The sequence below is a fragment of the Orbicella franksi genome, chromosome 4 (genome assembly GCF_964199315.1).
Source record: "Orbicella franksi chromosome 4, jaOrbFran1.1, whole genome shotgun sequence".
In the NCBI taxonomy this organism is placed as follows: domain Eukaryota; kingdom Metazoa; phylum Cnidaria; class Anthozoa; order Scleractinia; family Merulinidae; genus Orbicella; species Orbicella franksi.
In genome coordinates this window covers 21,359,742-21,385,964 of record NC_138148.1, presented here as the reverse complement: position 1 = coordinate 21,385,964, position 26,223 = coordinate 21,359,742, and the positions used below count along the sequence as shown (strand labels likewise).

General features: G+C 39.5%; 2 protein-coding genes across 3 annotated transcripts; one reads left to right on the top strand and one right to left on the bottom strand.

The window, feature by feature from the left end:
• Nucleotides 1-118: 118 nt before the first annotated feature.
• LOC145483697 (uncharacterized) lies at nucleotides 119-18,565 on the top strand. Of its 2 annotated transcripts, none has more exons than XM_081462243.1 (17): nucleotides 119-398; nucleotides 684-760; nucleotides 2,313-2,423; nucleotides 3,029-3,214; nucleotides 3,647-3,839; nucleotides 6,778-7,434; nucleotides 8,257-8,300; nucleotides 10,140-14,165; nucleotides 15,482-15,603; nucleotides 16,069-16,232; nucleotides 16,313-16,416; nucleotides 16,493-16,592; nucleotides 16,710-16,791; nucleotides 16,901-17,015; nucleotides 17,101-17,208; nucleotides 17,381-17,652; nucleotides 17,896-18,565. In XM_081462243.1, exons 1-17 carry the CDS (start codon nucleotides 119-121, stop codon nucleotides 18,014-18,016), a joined length of 6,762 nt encoding a protein of 2,253 aa, XP_081318369.1. In that variant the 3' UTR covers nucleotides 18,017-18,565. The 2 variants fall into 2 exon arrangements, with proteins under 2 accessions (XP_081318369.1, XP_081318368.1); XM_081462242.1 differs by having other exon boundaries at nucleotides 8,257-8,360.
• Nucleotides 18,566-20,596: 2,031 nt separating this feature from the next.
• On the bottom strand, nucleotides 20,597-26,094 carry LOC145483737 (cytochrome c oxidase assembly factor 6 homolog). Its single transcript, XM_081462287.1, has 2 exons — nucleotides 25,851-26,094; nucleotides 20,597-22,574 (listed from the first exon to the last, which is right to left on the bottom strand). The coding sequence occupies exons 1-2, from the start codon at nucleotides 25,992-25,994 to the stop codon at nucleotides 22,470-22,472; spliced, it is 249 nt and encodes an 82-aa protein (XP_081318413.1). The 5' UTR covers nucleotides 25,995-26,094; the 3' UTR covers nucleotides 20,597-22,469.
• Between the last annotated feature and the right edge of the window lie 129 nt (nucleotides 26,095-26,223).

Sequence of the window (26,223 nt, the reverse complement as noted above, 5' to 3'; positions counted from 1 at the left end):
CAAAACAGAAAGGAAAGAAAACTTTGTAAAACCCAGAATCACAACATAATTTTAATTTTCATAACGCAGCTAGCAGAATTGGGGTTGCTATGCAACCAAGCCATCTACCTATATCCTAATGGGAATGAACACTGTTCTATCGCGGACTCATAGGATACAACATGGCGTCTCTGTGCAGCCAATCAGAGAAGTTGTAACATTTTGGTTCGAGTGCCACATCACCCAAATATCTTATCGGAAATTTCACTATATATTTACTCGTTTTTATTTCACCTTCAAAATGTCTTCCTGGTTAAGCAATAATTTAACAGGCGGTCTATCCAGTATATCTAATTTTACAGGGCAAATTTCTTCCTTTACTCGCGAAATGTTGACAGAGGGAACAGAGGAAGTTTCTGGTAAGATTTGTGTGTTCTGATTCAGTTGGTAATTTCGTGTTTAAGCTTATATTTTAAGTGCTTTCAGTTGTATCCTGTGAACGTGTTCTTTTCAAATGAAAGTAAACTGCCATACAATTTTTGATATGGTCGCTGGAATCACAAGGGAAGTGTACATGGTGCTTGAAATGTTACATGGACATTTGCATCTAAGTGTTATGTGGATGTACCTCTGTCCCTGAACTTTGAGGAGTGGGGAAGGTGTTTAATTTGTATTCATAAGCTTCACTTAAATTTCATAAACAGACCCTTCAGCAGAGCTTCAAGTTGCACAAGCTCGCATTAATGACTTTGAGGCACAGATTTTAAATCAAAAAGCTGAGGTGAGTTTTTTAATATGCAAAATGTTTGTAAACCAGGAAGGTTAGCCCCTTATCTTGTTAACTGCCAATATTTTTAAAGTCAAAGGCGTGATGTGTTTGTCCTGGAAGTGCCAGGAAGTGCCAGGATTTTCAAAAAGGATGCTAGTTCTGTCCAGAGAGATCTGGAGATGTCCCCCAGGTCTCAAAGTTTTTGAAGTTCTAGATACTGAAGCAGAAACAGCTTGTCAGGCTCAGTCCCAGGATCTCTTATTCGGGGAGGGGGGTGGGGAAAGAGGGGGGAAGACACAATAAACATCAGAAATAAAGAAGTTTCAAATGCTACAAGGAAAATACCTGACAAGAAACCATTCAGACCCATGACCTCTTTACTTACTGTATTTAAATATTTCCTCTCAAAGTATATATGACAGTTACTTGTAAAGTTGCTTGATGGGATATGTGATATGGAAATCAAAAAGATAAATTTGGATAGCATTGTTTTTCAGGCACATAGCCAGTGTGAGGCAAACCAATGCAAATTTCCCAGTCATTTTTTCATTTTTTTTTTCATTTTTGTTGTATTTGTTTGGAGGGGGAAAGTGAAACACTGCTAAATCATTACCTAGCAAGACATTGCTTCATCCTTGGCTATGTGGCTAGGCAGGTCACGATGTTAAAATGAGAATCTTGGTTGACATATTTTTCAAACTGAACGGATAGAAATTAAAAAAAGTAAGATAAATATATCACAAATGAGACACTTGCTCAGTGCCAATTTTGGTTTAAAATTGTAAGTAAAAGGTAAGTTAAGTCTGCATACGAGCCAAGTGGCCCATCAGGCTGGAGCTTATCCTGGTTTCTGTAGCATGAAGCAACTAGGAGTATTTCTACTCCCCCCTGGATGGGATGCTAGTCCATCGCAGGGTTACCCCCAGCATTAAGTTCGCCGGTACCCATTTATACACCTAGGTGGAGAGAGGCACTGCGAGAGTAAAGTGTATTAAAAGTATAATTTTAGATTTACATGGTGTAATTGCTGATTGAGGCAAGGTAGTTCTTTTTGAATATGCATAGCCTCCTTTATCTTGAGTTGAAAGCTGGTAGGGGCGTGATCTAAAATATGAAAGCAGTCTATTGAACACAATGAGCGACAACGTTTTCACGTTCTGTTGTTAACATTTGTCTTAATTAGCATTTTTGCCTACTTATTATTCAACTTGCTTTGTAATCATTCATTCAACTGAAGATGACAGAAGTTCTGTCGAAACATGTCTTTTAAACTTAAAAAATTGGTCGTTTTCCTTAAAATCTTTACCTACATTATTGCTTTGATTTCATAACCTGATTAGTCCCAGGTCTTAACCCCCCATGGTTTCTGACCTGGCCAGAAATGAAATTCCAGTTTTTCAGTTGGCTAAAACGTTCTAGAGAAAAAATGCGATATTTATTCAAATGCTTCTTAATCTCTTGCTGCTTGAACTATTAGGTCTGCAGTAGACTGCAGTAACTTTTCATGTTTATTTAGCATCAGATCTTTCTTTCTTACTACCTTAAATTTGTTTTTTCTTGTTAGTATGAGAGACTGAAACAAAACAACGATGAACTTCATGTGAGACTTGAGGCCTCAGAACTTCAGATCAGCAATATATCTAAGGAATACCGGGCAAAGTTACACAACAAGGAGGTAAAAGTTACTTAACAAGATCAAAGCTGACTGAACTGTTATGATTTTCTTCATTCAGTAGTAAGCTTGAAGAAATCTATGAGATTTAGAAATTAATAATGTTTAGGGGCAGAGTTTAATCATAGCACAAGTCAAGTTGGTCCCGAGTCTAGTTCAAATCACAAGTTAGAGTCACTTTTTTTTAAATTCACTTTCCTTTTTCTTGGTTTAGTTTGACTATAATCGTTGTTGTAAAAAAACCGTGTTAGGTTTGGCTCAAAGCAGTTTTCCACATACTGCAGATGCGACAGTGAAGCTAAGATTTGTTTTGCATTTTGAAACAATAAAAGTTTAAGACCACTGGTTTAAAAAATATTTCCTCACTGAGCCTGGGCATCTATTTATTTTGTGGAGAAGTGTTCTCCTTGAACCCTTGCACAAGGGAAAAATACATTGGATATGATTATTCTGCATTATTTACAAGTATAACAGATGTCTGTTGCTGCAGTGCATCGCAGAAAATTGCCAACAAAGTAGCACTGCACATACACTTGAGCCTGCAAACATTTGACATTAGGGAATATGCTGCATAATACATGTATGTATCATTTTGTTGTAATAAACAGCAAGAGCTGATTAAGCTCAGGGAGCTCAGCAGATTTCAAGAGGAACATGGTCATAGCTTTGGAAGAAGAGAGAGACATGATTCCACTGACAGTATTGAAGATTCCATGGAGATAAAAAGACTACGCAGTGAGATTTCAAAACTTCAAGTTGAGTGTCAACACTGGAAATCCATAGCAAATGGAGTGGTGAGTAGGAAACCAAGTAATGTCATATGTGTATGCAGATACAAAAAAGTGGCTTGTTTCAGTCACTTGGGTCACTTAATGCACAAACGTTTTCTTCAAAATTGCCATTTGTCTTTTGGTAGCATCTGTCCAGTGGTATCTCACACCCATTATTCATGCAGTACTGTGACATTCTCTTGCACAGCTTTTTTTCCAACTCAAAAGTAACAGGTGCTATTCACAATGGGTTCTACAATACTGGGTTAAATTGATGCTGCAGTTCTTAGGAATAAAATGTCAACCACGAAGAAACCAAACTAACAGACAAAAATGAAAAATGTTTGGTGTATTGAATACTTAAAAGGAATAAATTATTACAAAATATAAATAAACATGTTTGGCATCATATCAAAATATAAATTTATGAACTTGTAATATTAATGAACTTTGCAGGGAAATCAAGATAATCTGCACAAAGAAATAGACCAGTATCAGCATGAACTGACAGCACTGCAAAGCAGTTACTCACAAAAGATTTCTAATCTCAACAAGAAGCATAAACAAGAGTTACAAAACTGGCAGGACGAAAAACAGGAATACTTACAGAGAATTGAAGAGTTAGAAGGAAGGCTTCTAAATCTCAATGGTGTGTTTATAATGACTGCATAGTTTTAGCCTCAAGATTCAAATTTCTACATGCCAGTGTATTGCCTTTTATACCACGCCATAGAAAATGTAGCCAATCAGAATACAGGAAAGCCATTATATACTCAATGGTGTTACATGCAACGTTGCCATTGAGCACTGCGTTGATTGTGTTAGCCGCTGTTTTTTCTATGGCATGATATAAAATAGCTATGCTACACTTTATCTTGATATACTATGGAATATCCTATTTTTCACTTGTATTTTCTTGGTATGCACACTCTCCTATAGGTTTATGTGCATACTGAGAATACTCGTGGGATATTCTATGGTAATAAATATTGGTAATATCCAAAAGGATCTGTGGATGCGTGGCACAGTGTAAAATGTTGAAAAGTTATAAATAGTAATAATTTAGTGCCAAAATAAACTCAGTTATATAGCAGACGTTTCAGGCCTAGCCCTTCCTCAGTGCTAAGTTTTGAATGTACTGAGGAAGGACTAGACCCAATATGTCTGCTTTATAATTGAATACATTTTGGCACTAAATTATTACCAAATACTATTATAACCTTTGAACATTATTGCATGGTATACCAAGGGAAGCATAACTAGTATGCATGCCATTATCTATGGTTGGCGAAATGGTGCAAAATTCACGAAGTTTATATTCATTCACATTTAATGTTGTTATTATTATTCACGAATATATTTATTCACATTCAACAACTAAATTTATATTCAAGAAATATTTTAATTCACATTTAACAACGTATTTCGTATTCACGAATATATTTACTCACATTTACGGGATGTATTCATTCACATTCACGATCGAAATATTGGTTCAACACGGTGCAATATTCATTCAACATTTTCTGTGCACCGCCTTCGTGCATCATTAGGTCCCAGCTCACGCTCTATAATTTCTGAACTCAATATGGTGGACGAAGGAAGCCTTATTATATGAACGGGTAGAACAAAGACCCAAGACCCCAAACACAAATGTTACATTGGCAGGAGCTTTCGATCTCCTACAAGAGTGCGAACGGGAATAGAACACCGCGGAAGTAGGATTGAGAGAGAACATCCAAATAAGGCTCGAGTGTAGCTCTCCAGCAATTACTACCTTTTGTCAGTATCATTGTGCAGTACTGAATGAAATAGTGGGAAATATATGTCTTTTGCATGGAGAATGGATACAACACGACTCATCAAACTGCACAAACCTTGCAGTGTATTCTGTGACCAGCCCTGAGGTCTTCTTAACTCGATATTCAACATCAGAGGTAGTTCTTGGGGAGCGGGGATGGTGCAGTGGTGAGAGCCCTCGCCTACCACCAGTTTGACCCAGGGATGAGTTTGTTGTTGGTTCTCGCCGTGCTCCAAGGGTTTTCCTCCGGGTTCTCCAGTTTTCCTCCCTCCACAAAAAAACAGCATCTCCAAATACCAATTTGACCAGGATAGAGGGTCTGAATGAAAACCCGCTCTTCCTCTCTAAATAATTTATTTCTAATTTTTATTTTTCCTTCTGCAACAAAGATTGTCGGGTTTCACGTGGACAAAAAAAGTTCAAATGCTTCTTGAAACGTCGTATTGTGGAGTATGGGCTTCTCTTTGATTTCGGATGAGCAACTAGACAATCTTGTAGAACGTTTCATGATGAGTGATCAGTCAACGGGATGAGAGAGGGAGAGTATTGGCCACGTTGACCCTGGAGACTCTAGAATCAGCTGGGCTGTCGTAAGACATCCTCACATTTTCACCCCTATGATCACTTCGCACCCTTGATGGCCACTAAAACCTTTGCGTCGCTGAGGGGAGCAAATCTAGGACAATGCTACAGTTCTGTTATTAGTAGAACATTTAAACAAAAAAAGAAACAACAACAACGCTAGTATAGTTTTTTAACATTGTTTTAGGAGTACCTTTTTAAAGATGAAAGATTAGAGGAAAATCATCAATACCCCCGTGCATGACAGTAACCAGGCTATGGTGTCTGTCAATATGCCACAAGCTGTTTGGAGCAGCCACAGAATACACTCTCCTAGAAATTACGACAGCCTAGCGGATTCTAGAGTTTCCAGGGTCAATGCGGTCAATACTCTCCCTGATTCCTTCCCGTTGAACTCTGAGACCTATAATGATCGAAGATGTCCGGTCACCAAGGAATACCCGAACAAAGTCCCATGATCACTCATAAAACTTGTACGAGATTATCTACTTGCTCATCCGAAATCATCGAGCAGTCTGTTGTCTCCTCTAGCCCATGTAATGTTTATGTTCAGTTGTGTATGTTTGGGGTCTTTTGTCTTTGTTCTACCCCTTCATATAATAGGCCTTCCTTCGTTCAGAATAGAGCGGGAGCTGGGACCTAATGATGCACGAAGGCGGTGCGCAGAAAATGTTGAATGAATATTGTACCGTGTTGAACCAATATTTCGATCGTGAATGTGAATGAATATATACCGTTGAATGTGAATGAATACATCCCGTAAATGTGAGTAAATATATTCGTGAATACGAAATACGTCGTTAAATGTGAATTAATATATTTCTTGAATATAAATTTAGTTGTTGAATGTGAATTAATATATTCATGAATAATAATAACAACATTAAATGTGAATGAATATAAACTTTGTGAATTTTGCACCATTTCGCTAACCATAATTATCATTTGCCCTATGTGTGTTCTTATATTGGTTTTAAGAAAGATGTAATGAATCATACAAGATGTAAGTTAAGTCAATTTTTGGTTTCAATTAGTACTTTGAACAACTGGATTTTTCCAGTAAGATTGATGTTTCATGTTGCAAGTCACTCATTCACAATGTAGATAGCAGAATATGCATTGAAGTTGGCAGTTATAATATTAGGTTAAATGTATTTAAGGAGTAGTTGTGATATGTTTTGTTTTTTATTTTTCATTTTTTCAGATGTTGAAGGTGACAGTCCTTCAGACAATCAATATGATGAGAGTACAAAGATAGTTTCATCTCTGAAGAAACAGCTGGTCTTTGCAGAAAAGTCCACAGTAGAACTGAAGAATCAGGTTAAAAGTCAAGAGCAGCTTATCAATGCTTTGAATGTTGAACTTCAGGAAAAGGAGCAAGCCATTATTACAACAAGAAAGAATTTAGATGATATGCAAACCAAATTCCAAAATGCAACTGAATTACATGATCAAGCCATGTCTGCTTCTGAAAGTAAGCTAAATAACAGTATTAAACTGGTGGAAAAACTTCAAAATCAGCTCCAAGATCAAAGCAAGGAACTTAGTGTCTCAAGATCTGACTCTGAGAGCGTCAAAAAATTGCAAGAAGATTTAAATGATGTTGCTACAGAAAATGCAGAGTTGAAGGAACAACTTGACCGCAGCCAGTCAGAGGAGAGGAGATTGCATCGTTCTGCTGAGGAGGTGAAATCTGAACTTGAACAGCTTAGTTGTTCAACAATGGAGTTAATGGAAGAGCTGCACATTTCACAAGGTCTTCAACAAGAACAGAAGATTGAACTGGAGAGCTTAAAGAAGGTGAAGTACATCAAAGGAGACGCTAAACAGGAGATGGGTAAACTGAGGAGTGCACTGGCTGGTATGTGTTGTTGACATGTACACAAGTAGATGGAAATACTACAGTACAGTAAATACAGTCATGTAATTAAAGTAAAATTTCAAATTACAAGTCTCTTGAAGGGCTTTTTAGCCTATCTAATCTTTTGTGCAATATAAACCTATGGTCTTATTTTAGTTATAGCTTCTTAAGAGCAGTATAATTTTTTTATGACTACTAAGCCCCCCTGGTGAGCCCCTGGGTTGTACAATCTCTTATCTATGGAATCGTTGCTGACAGAAACGTAAATTAACTGCTTTGCACATGGCGAGATTATGGCTTTTTAGTACCCTTCCATGGTGCAAAAAGTTTTGGAACAGACAATTCTGCTTCAAAACAATTCTGATCACTTTTGGTAGACTTCCTAAAATTCCCTTAATGTCATTATATCATTGGTAGTCATTTTTGAACAGTTCTAAAGATTTTCAAAAACTTCCAAGGAATTCTGAGCGAGAGTTATTGTTAGGTGACTCCTTAATTTGCAAGTCAAGTCTTGCTCAAAGGCAGCTGTGGGAATGCAGTTAAACTCTTGAGGGAAAATGAAAATTGTTTGAAACAGTGGGTGTTCAAATTAAGTGTAATTTTTGATTGACCAAGGGCTAAGATTGAAGGTAAAATTATAGTGAACAACTGGGTTCAAACTAGCTGATTGTAAATTACAAAACAGACTTGAGCAGATCAAAGGGAAATAGTCTTGACTTCAAAATAACCGAGTTTAAATTACCAGGGTCTGACTGTATCAATGAATTCACAGTTATATTCAGCTAAAGAAAGTAACATATGACATACTACTTTCCTTGACAGCTCTGTGGGAGCGCCACCTGTGCCTGGTTCAGCTTTACCAGCAGGTCAGACATGAGTTGCACAACAGTAACGCCAGGCTTTTGGCCATGTTCCAGGCTCCACATGTAATGCATCTCTTGACGGGTTGCTGTGCAGGGGGAGATGGGTGGAGGACCTTGCTGCTCTATTTGATCTTGTAATTTAGCTGGGCTTTATAAAAGAAAACTAACCCAGAAATGATGGACACCACTAACCATTTTTCTGTCAGCCATATCGCGTTATTGTTTTAATGCTAACTTTCTACCTTGTTTGCGCTTAATTTCATTCACACTTAATTTCATTATTTCACTATAGGCAAATTTCCATATTGTGACTTATTATTTCAGATGAGCTGATTCATTTATACTCTTTCTGGTGGGGAGAAAGATGTAGAGCAGTTCTTAAATAAAAGCTTCCTTTCCATCTTCAAATAACTATCAGAACACTTTGAACCTGCGTTCTCCACAACATGCAACACAATTGATATCACCTGCTATTCGTATTTTGCCCTCTCAAGCTGGAAACCATTTTCAGCGGCAAGCATGTGAAATTGCCAATTTTGGTATCACGTGTGTAATATACCAATGTTAAAATATGCTTAATCTAGGTATCATTTCTCATATCCCTAAAAGGTGGTATTAATAGCATCTACAGTGAGTTTGGAGACATGATAATGCCAGCACACAATTGATAACATGATTCCAATTGTTACTTTTTTTTAAGAAAAAATGTATTCCCTCATTGTTCAGTTACATTATTTTATATTTACACCACACAGATATACATGCTTGTTTACTCCTTTTCCATGCCATTTTTGCACGTAACACATGTATGTGTACATCAGCTGTAACTTTTCAATTAAAGATCCCGGTGTCCATTGGTTTAAAATATAACCATTACCAGTCAGTACGGCTTTTGCTTACTTGGTTTAATATCTCAGTTTATGCTTGGCTTATGCAGAGGTATCCTGTTACTCATATTTTCCTGCACAGCTTCCTTAATATGCCATACGTGTTTCTGCTAAACTTTTAATTATGTTTTTCATTCTGCATTGTTATAAATTTGACAGAATATAGGAGAGAGAGGTTGTGAGTCAACTCACAACTAATACGTAATAGTAATCGGACCTCGTGTCATACAATTAATTAAGTAAGTAATTTCAAAATCGGACGAGCGTCATCGAGGCCGATTTGAAATTACAATCACGATTACTCCCTGAATTGTATGACAGGAGGTCCAATTACCAATTAATCATATCTATAACAATTTCAGAATTTAAAAAAAAATTGTCTTTTGAGAACTTCTTTTGAGTGAAAACGTCTGTAGCGCTTTTCATTAGTTGAAAAGCATACGTAATTGACGTGCAAATGACATCGGTATCCAATTACAAAAAGTTCAAGTTGGATACCTGTTATTGGACACCCACACAATCGTACGCCAGTTACGTGACAAATAGGCACGTGGAGAACCAATCACGATCGAAAGTTTTGTTATAGATATGATTAACGTAATAATTGCATGAAACAGTTTCTCATTACATGATCCACCTCCACATATCATAGATAATACAAATTGTTTATAATAAGTTAAGACAACGTGAGATATGCAGAACTTCTTAGTGTTGGTACCTAAATTTTGAAAATCAATACACTTCATCATTCCCTTTGTTGTTGTTTGCTTGTGTTTGATACAAACTAGCTATTAAGTATGAAAATTTGTACTCACTTGTCAACGAAAATTAGAATAATAGTGATTGATTTAATGAAAATTGCAAATTTAATTCCAGGTCACTGTGATGTGCTTTGTTCAAAGTTTACTCCATTAGTTTTCAGCAAATCAGTTTTTTTTCTTTCTATTGTTAACAGCTAAGTACCAATACAGTGCGTGACGACTTGAGAGAACTCCAGCATAGACTAGAAGACCGTGGTCAGGCAAAACTGGAACATGTGGTGAAAGAAAAAGAGGCTATGATGGGCAGATCAGCTGAGCTAAGAGTAACGGTAGAGGAACTGGAGGGCGCTGTGATGGACTTACAGTCTGACAACGAACAAGTAGCACAAGAAACAAAAGATTACGTCACAGAGATGGGAAGGCAGGCAGGCATTGATGAGGAGGAAGGCAGTGATGTTGTGGCTGCTTTGCATGCAGAAAAGGCTGTACTGGAGAGCACTATAGTTGGACTGGAACAGAAGGTCCAAGACCTACAGGAGCTTGTTAACTCATTGCAGAATAAAAAAACCTGGAACATAAACAACGAGTGTGACGAGGGACAAGCAAGTCGGTCTGGTTCAGCGGAAAGTGTAGCTAGCTTTACAGAGAGTACACAACAGGAGGGTGAACTGTCTATCGACATAGATGATCAGCTGGGAGGAATGACCGACCCCTCACTTGAGCCTGGGGTAAGACAGGTGACTGAGGTGGCACTAGAAGGAGGTGTCTTTCCAAATAAGGATGGCTCTTTGAGTGAGGAATTGGCCCTTTCAGATCTGCAGCAGCAGTTACAGGACTACCAGCAACAGGTAGAGGAGTTTGAATTGGCTCAAAGGGACTGGGAAGGGGAAAAGGAGGCTCTTGAAGGTCTGGTGCTTAGTCTCCGACGCCAGGTGAAGGACTCGCAAGTACTATTGGCCGACCTCGGCAAAGATAACAGCTCTGGCGAACAGGAAATTACTAGATTACGAGATGAAAACGTTAGAATCTTGTCCGAAAAGAAGCATCTTCTCGAGGCGTGGAAGCAAATTGAGGACGATTTTGTGTCTCTTGATATAAGTAGCCCCAATGTAGCAAAGGATGCTGGGAATGATGAAGAACGAATACAAACATTGCGTAAAGATCTGAATAGGTGGTCACTAAACAAATCTTCCTCACCTCAGTCTAATGATACTGAAAAAAGTCTAAGTATGAGTGAAAGTTCACAGACCGATGAAAGGTTTGAACTTTATTTAACAAAGCTCGAAGAATTTGAAAAAGAGAACTCTCTTTTGCGAGAACAGACTGAGAGGCTTATTCAAGAAATTGAAGAGAAAACTTCCAAAGTAACTGATCTGCAAAGTGAACTTGAAACCAAAAGTGGTGATGTGAAAAGCATCAGTGACGAAAAAAGGGATCTGATGATCATGATCAACGAACGAGACGAGAGAATATGTGAACTAGAAGAAAGCTTCAACAATCATTTGCTGGATTTGACCAGTTCTAAGGATAATGAAATAAGCTTGCTTCGAACAGAACAACAGGACGTAGTGAAACTTTTGGAAGAAAACCGACAAAAATGTTCTTTACTGAAGAACAAAAACAATGAATTGCTTGATCTGATGGGACAACATCAACAAACTCACCAAGAACTTAGTGGAAAAAATGAGAGTTTAGAAGCACTGTTAGTTGAAAAGGAAAAACATCTCAAAATGTTGAGAGAAGACACGGACAACTTGGTAACAATGGTACAACACAAAGAAGAAGTAAATGACTCGCTTGCTGCTGAAAACAATAGTATGTTGATGGAAAAAGAAGTTTTACAAAGTTTGATTGAAGAATACGAAGGGAAGCTCAAAAATCAGAAGAAACAAGGTGAAGAGAAGGCTAACCTTCAAAAGGAAATTGAACGGTTAAATCAGTTGATTGAAAGTAGTGAAGACAGGTACCAAGAGTTGGATGCAAAGAGCACAATTCTCTCCCGAGAAAAGGAGAATCTTGCGTTTGAGAACCAAGAGAGCACTTCAAAGTTACATCACATTTCATCTGAGCTTAAAGAAAGGTTTGCTGAGATTGAAGTGCTGAATGAGGAAAAGAACAAACTTGTTGATGCTGTCCAGAGTCAAGCTTTGGCCTTTAAAGAGTTGGAACAAAAATTGTCTGAAAGCATAACAGAAAAGGACGAGCTTAACAAGCAACTGGGCATGAAAGAGTTGCAGCTGACTAAACTGGAACTTGATCTGAGAGAGAAAGGAGCCGACATTGATTTACTGAAGCTAGACATTGCAAAGTTGTCAAAATCCTTAAAAGAGAAGGAACAATTGATTCACACTCAAGTTGTGAATGCTTCAAACGCTGGAGCTCAAAGCTCAGATGATGCTTTGTATCGGCAGGCACAATTGTTAAGGCTGTTAGAGGAGAAGGATCAGGAGATTGCTGCTCTTAAACAGAAGGACGCTTCATTGATAGAACTTGTTAGTCAAACAGATCAGAGTACTCATCGTGCCCAGGAGGAGTATGAAGACAAGCTGAAGCAACTAAGGGAAGAGAGGGATGAACTGTTAGGTGACTTGAGTCTGCGGGACGAGGAGTTGCTTACTATGGAGGACAGACTTGAAGCCATGAGAGAGAAGATGCATGGCAAAGACCAAGCTTCACATTTACTGCACACTGAGCATGCTCGGCTGCTGGCCTTGAACGAGTCTCAAGCAAACGAGATGGGTAAACTGAGAGAGAAGAACTCTTCACTACAGAAACTTGTTGAAGAATACAATCGGGGCAAAAGTGCTGAACTTCTACGAATACAAGAAGATAATAATCAGCTAAGACGTCAAATAAGCGCGCTCCAGGTTGAACACGAAACATTAACTACACTAATCCATGAAAAGGATAAACAGATTGCAACGCTTGCTCTAATGGGCGGTTCAGATTCTTCCACTCCCTCCCCAGTAGGGGCTGAACCGCAGGTCAAAAGACTCCGGGAGGAGAGGGATGTGCTCCTTCGAGAAAGGGACTCGGCATTTAGAGAGAAAGAAATCAAGGAAATAGAAATATCTCAACTTCAAGAAGAAGGTTACTCTCTAAAGAAAACGTTAGAAGAGAAATCTAGTTTGGTCGATGAGTTGTTGGCGGAAAATGATGAGCTGTCAAAACAGTTTTCCAAACTACAATCAGAACTAAATTCACTGTCACTGGACAAATCAAATTTCATTCGGAGTAATAACAGAGTGAAAGAGTTAGACGACCAAATCAGTTCACTGAGAAGTGTCTTAGAGTCGAAGGACAAGGAACTTGAACAACTTTTGGAGAACAGCCGAAATGAAAAAAGTTCCATATTGGTGGAACTTGAAAGTGTCAAAAGCGAAAGAGACGATATTCTAGAACAAAAATATATCGAAACCGGTGAGTTGAAAAGCAAAATGTTCCAACTTGTGCAGTTACTTACAGGCTCTGATGCGAGAGAGCAACACAATGTTGATGATATCGATAAGAACTTTCAAGCATTGCTTCATACAATTAGAAACCAAAGAAACAGCGCTCTTCGGGAACGAGACAATGAAATTCAATCGCTTCGGGGGCAACTTTCAAACGTGACAATACTAAATAAAGCCTCGAGCACTCATGGCTCAGAATTAGGGGAAGTGTTGCGTGACAAGGAAGAGTTACATCGGATGTTGCGGCAGGTACGTGACGAAAAAGAAGATTTGGTCCGCGAGAAGGAGTCCATTGTAGCAGATTTGCAAGATCAGATTGTGAGTCTTAGTCGAGCAGTCAGTGAAAAAGAACGTGCCTGTCAGCAGGACCTACAGCGTGTTATCCAGGAGAAGGAACGAATTGTAAGTGAACTAGACCAAGCACAAAGAGACAGAGAACAAGTCAACAGTGCCAACTCACAACGGCAGGCTGAGATAAGCAGGCTACAAGCTGAGCTGCATGAACTGAAGGGTGTTTTGACACAAGAGCGAGATACCATCAGCAAGGTACAGAGGGAAGTGTATCAGTACAAGACAGCATTACAAGAGAAGGATAGGATCGTCAAAGACATGTTGGTGGAGAGAGAGCAGCTACAGAGAACAAAGGAGAACCTTCAATACCGAGTTCAGCAGCTTCAGGAAGAGTTGTCTGTCGCTAGCAGTGGACAGAAGGTGGCAGAGACCAAGATGGCTCAGGAGTTAGATCGCCTCCGGAATCATCTGGTGCAGGTATGCTAGTGATCAGTAGTATGTGCTTAGCTAAGGTTAGGTCTATAACTAATTATCACTGAAAACTCCTGAGATAAAGTGTGCGTTCCAGCCTCCCCGGCACCAGACTGGTGCTTATCTCCCGTTTCCGTTGCATGAACCGTCTAGGAGTATTTCTCCTACCCCTGAATGGGATGCAAGTCCATTGCAAGGTTCCTCCCCTCCCCCGGCATTACATTTGTCGGTACTGATTTACGTGGGTGGAGAGAGGCACTCGAACCGGAGTCGAGCGTATTAACAATTAGGCCGCCACGCCTTCCACGAAAACCGCTTATTTATTTATCTATTTATTTTAGGATTCGTACAAGTACAGGTGCTTAACAATAGGACATAAGTCCCCTACTTGGTTAATACACCCACACCCAACCCCCTAAAAAATATCCCGAAAAAACCCTTCTCTGACCCGACTAAACTACAAATCAAATAATCTAAATAACACAAATACAATCTAAAATATACTAATCAAGTTAACAAGTACAGACAAAGAAAATATTAACACGGCGACACTTAGGACAAATTAATTTAAAAGAACAAAAATTGTCACCAACAAAAACATTTAAAAGTCTAGTAAAATAAAATGATTTAAGTTTACTTTTAAAAGAGCTTATAGTGCTTGTATGGAGATAGTGTAGTATTGCAGTGCATTTCGTATAACCAACAAAATCAGCAAGAAATCAGAGCAGTATGTTGCCAAACATTGGGACTCCATATGCAGCTTCTTCACGATTGTTCTTGCAGAAAAGATTGTCAAATGATCCCTTTGTTCGTATTTCGACGTATTTCGACATTGACAGCGAAGAATCCTTTTTTGCAATTTTTTTCTGCAAATGTGACCTAAAATAGGTATAATTGTTTTTGCATTTTAAAACGTTAGCACAGTAGCAAAATTTTGTACCTTGGTTCCGAAATTGCTTCAAACATTTAACTATTATCGTTTGCAATATTGTGGGGAAAGTCACTTGATACTCGGCTGACGAGGCAGGAAGTCTCCTACGTTATTCTTCAATTGTGGTTGCACGGTGCTTTTCAAGTAATGTTGGACGAGTCTTCAAATAATTAACTACATGGAGTTTCTAGTATTTGAAGCATCGAGGTCTGACGTGACTTACAAAGCGCCACCTAACAATATTTAAATTGTCATCAATCTTCCGTTATCTCTCACGTGACTTCCTGTCCATATGCGGCTATGATTGTGTTGAATAGTAAGAAAAGTTGTCAGTACATAGGTGTTTGTGTAGAGCTATATGTACTGAGCTTGCTCGACAAAAATGTTACAGGTTGAAGAGAGCTACACGCGCGAGGCCCTCGAGGCCGAGGAACGAGAGAAGGACCTGAGGATGAAATTAGCTCATGCGGAAGAACAGCTGTTGTCAAGTTCTCACTCCATGTTGGATAGAGAGTAAGTAACAGTATAATAATAATTTATCAGCTCTGCGATTTAATTTACCTGCAGTTTTTGTTTTCTATTGTTTTATGGCAATTGCTTTGAAATGTGGCTCAGTGGAACCTCTAAAACAGACAGCAAAGGGACAGAACAGCATGTCCGTATTAGGGTGATGTGTGTATTATAGAGGTCATCAATATGACAGCATTATAAAGGCTCCACTAATATCACAAACCTGTGGAAAGTAGGAAATGTTATAACACTAGATACCAATCGGAAGCGGTAAAAGTCACGCAAAAACAGCGATTTTCGGTTGAGTGCCTAAAGTCATTCGCGTTTGCTTTGGTTGTGCTTTACTGCGCTAAGAGATTTGAAATATTTAATTTCGACCAGCATTTGTTAGTACAGGGCCGAGTGTAAGTATTTTTTACGTGCATGTAGATTTTGATCTTGACACAAGTTGTTATTTTGAATGCTTAGTCGCCAAGCCTCTGTACAGATAGACAATCTCCAAGAACAACTCCAGGCCATCGCAGCTCAACGTGATCGTGCAGTCATGGATCTAGCCTCTATCCAAGAGCAGGCGCATCAATACCAGACATCTCTCAGCAATCTACAGCTTGTTCTTGAGCAGTTCCAAAGAGGTATGGTTTGTCCTTTACAACATCGCATGCTAAAGCATTGTCATTCTTGTTACCGTATTGTTTTTTGTTGTTTCACTCAGAACGCGAATCTCAGCTCAAAGCTACTCAAGAACAGGCACAGAAAGAGATCGCGAAGGCCTGGGCGCATGTTAAGGAACTACAGACGAGAGAAAATCAACTGAAGGTGTGTGATGAAGTTGATGAATTTCTCTGGTGACTCTGTACGGCAGCTCATAAGAATTCTGTGTTTATTTTCTTAGAGCCAGCTGGAGATGGCTGCACGTATAACACAACAGGTTGTGGACATGCAAAGCCAACTGAAATATAAAGATGAGGAACTTGTCAAACATAAGGAAGAAGGTTTGTCTCAGTCCTCAATAAGACTCGATCAAGGAATAAGATGCTGTAGCTGGTGGTTTTAATTTCCCGAGGCCTGGCCTATTGTAATCTTGTCGTTTTATGTCTATTTGTTGATAGTAACCCGGCTGGAGGAAGAGTTACGAGTCAGTCAAGAACGAATCAAAAACCTCAACAGTCTGTCAGACAGCAAAGTTGAGAAGTGAGTAGAGCTGGTTTCCTCGGTAGGCCCTGTACTTCTTTGAAAACATTTTGTAATATGTTGTTGATTGACTAACTTGCTTTGCATGTTTCATTTGCTCTTCTGTAAGATCTCTTGTGAAAAACATGCTGATTGGATATTTTAATACACCGGAAAACAAACGAGCAGATGTAGTGCGAGTAATAGGAGGCTTGCTGGGCTTCACACACGAGGAACTGGACAAGGTACTTGTATAACAGTGATAACTTGTTAGTTTCCTTGATAGCTTGCAAGGTTCAAGTGTAACAGATCTTTTTTTCTCCTCTTCAGGTTGGAACTGGATCATCAGCTCCTAACGGATCATGGATTTCCACTCTTATTCCGTTCGGTCACGGTGCGCCTAAGACTCCTACACGGGTAACAGCTTCACAACAAAAGGTATTGAATAGAATTGTCGCTTTTAGGAATTCCTTTGAAACAATTTGGATAGCATGTCAGGAATGAAAGGCTGTCAAATGCACTGCTGCAGTTTATTTATTATTTCATCTCACAGTAAGCAGTTACGAAATAAAGGTTGCCTCACTTACCCTAGACTGTTGCTTGTTTCCAGTCTTTTTCAGAGTTGTTCGTAAGCTTCCTGGAGAGCGAGTCTGAAGTGCCTCGGTCCAACGTCGAGACGAGTGGACGAGTGAATAATCCTCTTTTATCTGGTATAACACCACAACAATCTACCGTTAGCCAGACACCTGGAGGATTGCCTATGGCAACATCAACGCCCATCGGTACCCCTGCAAGGAATAATTTACCGACCCCCCTACCGTCTGCTGTGTCACGGCCGCTGGTTACATCCGCAGTGTCAGGCGATGTTGTGCTCGGCACGAGGTATGTAATTCAGCGATGCTCGGTTCAGTTACGCTGATCAGTGTAGGCTGAATCTTGTTGGATAATAAGAGGGAACATATAATATTTAACAAATAAATATCAGCAGCATTGATTGATAGTTAGCTTGAAGTAGCCGATGGCATTTTGCGTGCTACAACAGCGATCCAAGAATAGTCAAGATTCTGTCTGACTAGTTTTTCAGTCGGGCTTTGCTTTGACTTGCTGTTTATTTTTGATTGGCAGATCTAATTCTTCAGGCAACAATGGGAACCCTTTATTTGTGGGCTCACTTACTCCGGTGCAAGAACTGCCTGCTCTCAGCAGCTCCAGTCCATTACGAACCTTACTTGAAGGACGGACCTAATGGACTGCCTGCCTTCACTTCAAGTCAAGTCACTTGTAAAAACACTCAAAATCGAAGAGTTCATTCTTAAACCTTCCTCCAGTCGTTCGCGATATTCAAACGTACCACTAAGGGAACAGAAAAGTTGTTAGATACGGCAATTAAGATCAAATCTATTTAATGTAGACTTGCTTCCTTCAAGTTTTTAGCCTGTAAATATCCAATCAGAAAATTTTATTAGAATTCTATTTCAGGAAATAAAATGTTTTTCTTAAAAGGGCATAACAGATTCCAATTAGGAGAAAATTTTGATCTTATTTATGACGAAGCGTACTCGGTAGTAAACTGATTTGAATTCAGTTCAGTATAAATGGGTTCTGTTAAGAAATAGGTTTTTGTCCAGTGGTTTTATTATTGTAGTTAAAGCTGCATTTCTTGTAGCTTGATGATATTATATTTCTGTCCCAGTTGACATGTATTTATATTGAGCGTATTACTCAGTTACTCTGACACCACCCAACTGCTCCGTTTCGTTTGCTCTCTATTGTATTCTAATAAATGGCAATTTCTGGATGAATTTTCCTCTCAGAGTGTAGAGTCTCCCTAATTACAGAATAGCTTGCCCTGTTTCATGCTTACGTATATTTGCAACCAAATAAATCACAGCCAGCTTCATAATGTTATCTAGCTCGTCTGCGATTTAACAATAAGATTATGAGCTGGAGATTTCTATGAGGTGATAGTTATAGCCGAATCACCTCATATGAATCGAGAGCGAATAATCTGTGTTAATAAAATTCAAACTTAATTTTCTTTTTTCTTTTTTCTCAATCTTTTCTATAAGTATTGTGTATTTAACGTCACTGACGCTTGGGGAAAATCGCAAGGTTACTAATTTGTCATTTAAAACTTCAAAATTTAAAGTTTTTAGGTTTCCTAGTCGCGTAACAGTGAATGTCGCACATTTAGTCTTCCGGGGGAAAATTTTGAATTATTCAGTGATATTTCTGAATCTTCCACCGAAGGGATAAATTGCTGCATTTTTGGTAAAATGACCGAGAAAGAGTTTGCTTGTACACAACTAGAACACCAAAATGATGTTAAGTGAATCGTTGAAAGGAAAGCAAATTGTAAATAGTTTTAAGCGATTTTTCCAAACATTGTTTCGGAAATACAAAGGGTCACTAATGCGCATTACAAAAAGCAAAGTGTCCCCTGCGAGCAGGCTCTCATCGTTAGCATTCTCGTTCCTAGAGGCCGTGCTCCTTTTGGTCAGCACCAAGAATCGTGACCTCTGGGAAGGTCCGACACCGTAAGTCCGCAATTCACAGACTTCCCGTTACTCTGCGCATGCTCAGAGTCATGTCTGACAAATCTGATTGGTTGAGAATACGAAACAATTACTCTGCGCATGCTCAGAAAATTGGACCTTCCCAGAGGTCGCGATTCTTGGTGCCGACCAAAAGGAGCGCGGCCTTTGGGGACGAGGATGTCATTGTTGGTGGCACGAACAAAGCTGTCGGCGACAATCTCGTTCCCAGAGTCTTCGTTCCCAGAGTCTTCGTTCCCCTCGACCAGTGGTCGGAAAACGAGAGCTCTGGGAGCAACCATTTCAGGCCTGCGCCATAGATGCAGACTGCGCAGTGAAACCGATGGGCAGAATTCAGTTATTTCAAAATGGTTGCTCCCAGAGCTCTCGTTTTTCGACCGCTGGTCAAGGGGAACGAAGACTCTGGGAACGAGATTGCGTCGGCGAACGAGGCCAGGCCCCTCACCAAGCCTCTCACCGCCTCGCTTCGATCGCGACTTTGCTTCTGCCGCAACGCATGAGAGCCTGCTCGAAGCCTAACACTACACCGGAGAAATATGGAAACGCAGCTTTATTTCTACGGTTAGGCCTACCGTCCATACTAATGGAAAACGCTCTTCAAACGGAGGAATTTGAAAACGCCGGCTTTTCGTTTTCAAATGTGTTGACGGAGCCCAATCCCCCGGAGGGGGTGGGGGTACTCAAAGGGTATGGTTTTTCAGCCGTTTTGGTCATAAATAGGGTATCGATTTTAGCCTATTTTGGCCATTTTGGTCATAAATAGGGTATGGTTTTTGCACTGTAGCCTTGATATGGGTATGTTTTTAAGAAGAAGCCAATTTTTCATCATTATCGAAAAGAAAATTAACAAAAGCCCATCACAAATTATGTTTACGGTAATTCAACATTGGTCTGAAATAGGGAACTTATTATAACGCAGGTCTGAAACAGGGTTTTGATTTAACGGTCTGGTCATAAATGGGGTATCGAATATTTGGTCAGGTCATAAATAGGGTAGGGAATATCGCAGATTTTGGTCATAGATAGGGTAAGGGTTTTGGGAAGCGGACCGCACACCCCCACCCAACTTTTCTGGGAGTACCCCCCCCCCCCTCGGGCCTAATCCGTCACGAAAACGGAGCTTTATTCCGGAAACGCTCTTCAAACTGGAGGAATTTGAAAAAAGCCAGCTTTGCCTTTTTGACGGAAAGTATTTTGAAAACGATGACGTCACGATGATCATGATATTCCCCTGCCCGAGTTTTACTCAAATACAAATACAACATGAGCGGTAATTGTTGTGTTTTTAAATTCCTTGGCGTGGTGTGGACGGGGCCTTAAAAAACGAGCTCCAGAATAATAGTTATGTACATTTTACATTTCACTGATGAACTGGCCAAATGTCTGCGTAGTCTGGTGTAGAGAATGATAGCCTGTTCCTGGCTTTCGGTCACTTGGGACGATCGAAAAAGTAGGCGGACGACGAGCGGGGTATGGGAGACAAAAGGAAAGGCTTAGAGAATGTGAACCACGACGACGAGCTTTTTCACTTTCCCTAAGAAATAAGGTTGGTTTAATCTGATTATGAAACAGTGTCGTCGTCCTGGTTAGATGTCAGGTGACCTTGAAAAGCCTTGCGTATTCGGCCAGCTAAAATGTCAAGCAGTTGAAACACCGGAGATGCGGGTTCAAATCGTTTGGTGTTGTTCTCTGTAGTCCTGTGGGCCAACTGGTCTGCCTTCCACCAGTTTAGATTTTTAAAAGTGTTATCTTCATTTATATTGTTTCATTGTTCTTTTCCATTCATTGTTCCTCAATAGGCCCATAGGGTGAGTGGTCAAATATTTATTTAGTTAAAAGAAAAAAATACCTAAAAGATTCAATATTTTACGACAGTAGCAATTTTGATTTGATGGACTGTAATCCACTTCCATCGTTGTAATCCTGTAGTCCCTCAAAATACTTGTTTTGTTTCTCTGTAAAAAGTTAATCGATGGAAATGCCGGGGGCGTCTTGACCTGTTCCTTTCTCCAGGCCTTCAATACTCGATTCTCCGATCTAACTTTAGTCAACTTTCTAACAATTTTGAAGTGGTGTCAAGCAAAATCAGCCATTCTTGTGACGTTTTGCGCAGAAACTAACGTCGAAAAGCACGAGACAACGTTGCGGTAAATTAATTGACATAGCTGTCCAATTAATTTCATCAAGACGTCCTTGAAGACGTAAATTTTCCTCGAGTCTTTTCATTGCATAGTTAAGAAGTGTTAAGGCGCTTTTAGAGGGGATGAATCTTCTCCCAAACTAGACCTACTGACCATTGGAGTGGGTGAGTCCGCAAGAGAAGTTCAATTAGTTGGTTTGGAGTGAAGTTGAATGCTTCTGAAATGTCTAAGTGTTGCAGGGAGGAAAAAGAACGTCCCCGCCTCCAAATAAAACCAAACTTCGTCTATTTTTTTGTTCGCTGCTCCTCCTCTGGAAGAGGTTGATGTTGACTCAAACTAGAGTTCCAACTTCGGCTTAGTTAGACGGCATATACAAGCGGTAAAACATACTAATGTCAATACACCGTGAACGCCGTTGCTCATGACAGGGATGTAGGGATGTTCAAAGTCGGAGAGAAAATAACAGACGAGCCAACCATTGAAAGAGGGTAACATTACAATATAAGGTAAGCCACACGTTTCACATTCTGTTTTTGCGTTCAGACTGTTTTAACAAATATACAATGACCTTTCAATGCACATTACCATGATATAGAGAGTTAAGGTTTGGTTCAAATAATTATTGTCCCTGAAAGACCATTCAATGAAGATTTCAAGACAACACTCTCGTACCTTGTGCTTATCTAAATTTTATACAGCCACACTGAAAAAAGCCTAATTAAGAAACAACAAAAGCGTGATTTGGATACTTGTATTTGGCTGAGCTTACATCATCGATGAAAAACGTGTTTCTTCCATTGGGAACAAAACCACCAGTTCTATTTTAGATCCTAAAAAGCACTGGTGCTATAGTGGTGTAATGATTTATGGCACACAAAATCAACTTGTGTATTGTTTGATATATTGCAAGTAAGTTGTTAAATTAATGCTCATGGAGCTGTAAATGAAGTAGAAAAACCACCACAATAAGTGTGGATTCCATTGTTTTCCATTTACATAGCCGTCATTGCTTGTTCTTTGATGGCAGTTGATCTGCTGGAATGAATCCTTCTTCATTCAGTTTCCTCTTGTAATCATCAAAAACTCTTTTCTTGGCAAAATAAGACACCTAGAAATATCAAGTGTGATAACAATTATAAGTTATGAGTTATTCACAAAGTGGGATATTTTTAAATAAATGCTGGGGCACAGTCAGTCCGTCAGGCTGTCTGTCTGTCTGTCTGATGTAAAGCATTTCCAATAATAAACAATCCAATTTGCTCTGACACTTCCACAAAATAGTAAAATGGCTCTCATTCAGTAGGTGAGTACTGCCGTGAGCTTCAAGAAAATGTTTCCCAGTTGCTGAGTATTTGTGTTCAGCAACATGTTAAAAAAGGTGGCGGGCTGTATAGCCCACATAATCTGCCTTGCACAGATCACATCATAAATGGTACACAACGCATTGCTGATTAACAATAGATGGCTTAATTTCTCAAGGCTTAAGGTCTTGTTCTAATTTCCTGCTCGCAAAAACAGGTTGTAATATGGGGCCAATCTTATGCCAAGAGAAAATGAGGGACAGAGAGAGAAGCTCCCAGTCCAGGCCTTGGGATATGTCAATTCCACTTAAGTTATTTTAGGGTTGCCGAAAACAGCTGGAGTGCATTTCCTTTTACGTCTGCATGGTACCATTCTTTGGGTAATCAGGCAATTTAGAAACAGCAGTCCATGGGGAAATACGCTTTGTCGATAGAACCACCTTTTACGGGTACATTAGAGAGAGTTGGTATTTCTGGATGGATAAATCAAAGTGGCAGATACATTTTCATAACTCCTTGTGGGAATAAAATGCCACATGCATGGGCAGAAATGCAGTTCTGAGTGGTCCACAAAAACAACAAAGCGTTCCGGCGGAACATATTATAAAGGTCGTGGCTGCTGTTGTGGACTGTGGCTTTTTTAAATGGAGTTTACAAGCCGATGGACTTCGACATTGATGTTGGCAATGACAACGAGATTTTCTCCTCACGCTGAAGAGAGAAAGCTTACATTAGTGCAAATTAACCGAAGGTGAAGAAAACGTGGCATGGTTTCCTCTGTCGGAAAAGCAGTCAGAAGAAGTTATCTCTTTCGCTCAGTTCAGTGTACTTTAGTTGCTGGTTCAAAATCATTTTTGTTGCTTGTATACGAGTTATTTTGTCGTTGAATAGAAAAATTGTTTCTGTCGCTGATCGCTACCGCACTCTGAGTAGTTCTGTTTCTCTGTGAATTTAAAATTATTTCTGCCTGGGTTTCTGTCACTGATCACTTCACTCTGAGCTACAGGAGATGTTTTGTCGCTGTACCAGTACTCACAACTAGTTTTGTTGCTACATTTCCATGATTGCCATTTTTCTAGTTGTTTAGTCGCTGTGCCGGCATTCAAAATTATTCCTCTTGCTGAGCGCTACTCTCCAAGCAGCTCCAAGGGATTTGCTGTTGTATTCAAAATTATTTCTGTCACTGGTCTTCCCACTTTGAGCTGTTTTGTTGCTAGATTCCAAGTTATTTCTGTCGCAGATCGCTTCACTGCGAGCTATTTTCAATTTGTCACTGTACCGTTATTCAACATTATTTCTGTCGCTGATCACTTTGCTCTGAGCTGTTGTTTTGTTGAGTTATTTTCTAAGCTGATTGCTACACTCCAATTTTTTTTATCTGTGCTGTTGAGGTTTAAATAAACTTCTTTCGCATGGTTGGGAATTGTTTTGTTGCGGCATAGTATTCAAATTGATTTCTGTCGCTAACCGCTAGGCTTCGAATTGTTTTGGTTCCTGGATTCAAAATATTTTAGCAACCCTCCAAATTGTTTTTCAGCTTGGCCAGAATTACTCCTGTCCCTGGGTTGAGAGTAATTTTGTCGCTGGGTTCAAAAATAGTCTTGCCGTGGGAACCAAAATAGTTTTCTTCGGTGGGCTAAGATTTCTTTCATTGATGCGTTTAGAGGTATCAGGATCGCTACAGATTGAAACAGTATTTCATGTGATGTTACAATATCCAACAACACGATACTTCTCTGCATGTTGTTATACAAATGAAAGCAAATAAATTCTTTCTTGTTGTCATCGCTGATTTCTTTGATCCAAATTCTCAGGGGATAAACTTTGATATTTCTTCCACCCAGTATTTTTATTCCAAATAGGTTGTGGTTCTTTAGGCGCTTCTACTGACAAAACGTATTTCCACGCAGACCGCCCCTTCAAAATTCCCTGCTGATCAACGGGTGAAAGGTATCATGCGGACATCTCGGGAGACCTTTACCACTGTAAGATGAAGAGTTAGTTATGTCAGAAATGTAAAAAAAATGGGGTTCACCAACTTCGTTTGGAGAGAACATGCGCGGGAGAACACCCTAAATCTGAAAAAATCGGGCTTTGTTAGTGAATAGGGCCACTGTGTCTGTGAGCCCAAAATATTGCAATTAGATCTTTGAAGTGAAATGTTCCTGCCAAATATTGTTTAAGTGACCCTATTAAGTGAATAGTCAACTGGTGAGGTTCCTTAAAGAACAAGTTCGCATTTAGTGGCCATAGTTTCACGTGCCTTGTAACCGCAAGATGGTAGGATTTGATGTCCCCTGGACAGAAATCTTGAATTTTTTTTAACTTCCCGCATTGATTTTTTGTTTATTTTTGGACAATGTGGAGATAAATTGTAAATGAAATCTGTTTCTGGAAAGAAAAGTAGGGGCCACCAAACGTCCAAGATCGTTAAATCCAGGCAAAGCTATGGTAATGGCCATCTGCCCTACCATTGTTCATTTTATTACTTAGCGTGCACTCTCATGCATGACATGGCATGTGAATTTGCGTGTGCAGTAAGGATGCGCAGAAACAATTAGCGCAAATGTCCTTAAAAGGAAGACTAATTCTAATCTTACAACTGCTTTCAGTTTTCTTGTCTACAACCTGGCATGTTCTGATACATCAGGATACATTAGGAAGAAAATTACTAATGATGGAATCTATGAGAACCCTGGGATAGTCTAAGCAACAGAAAATAGAGCACAATTATTTGTCGCATTCTAAATTGAACGCTTCTGCTGCGCAGTGTAACATTGTCTTTAATAAAGAGTCTTTGTAGGGTTTATCAGAGTGGCTGTGGAATTGTACGAGTAAGCCAGGGTTTGTTGGTTTCCTGTATACTTGAGTTTCAAGTCTAGTCCCACTCTTGACAATTTCAATGCCAATAAAAGGAATCTTATCACTGACAGGGAGCTCCAATGTAAATTCCATGTTACTTGAGTTTTGAACATTTAATAACGTCATTTGTCTCGTTCATAGGAGTGCACAACATGAAACAGATGCATCAATGTGATTCTACGGTAGAGTCAGTATAAATACCCATTAGCAGCTCTACTTACCCAGGTTGCTGGACAAAGAGAATTGAATTCATCCTTCTCTTTAGTGCACGCTGACTCATCGTTACCATTCGACGACAAACAAGCGAAGTAACTATCTCGTGCTGCGTGACATTTTTTTCTTTGTTCTCCTGTTGGAGCTGGCATCGTTGGCTGAAATAAATACAAGCTTAGTACAAGATTCCACGTGCAGTTTCTTTTCTTGAGTCAGGCCGCCATTTTACTTTGCAGCCACCCCTTGCTTCTTGTCCCGCCCGCAATGGTTTCTGGGATCGTAATGGCCGTTAAATCGTTCTCCCGCTAAATACAAACTTGGAGAAGAAGAGAAGCGTAATAATGCTATACTGTTGAATTATTTTAGAGAAAGTGAAAGCAG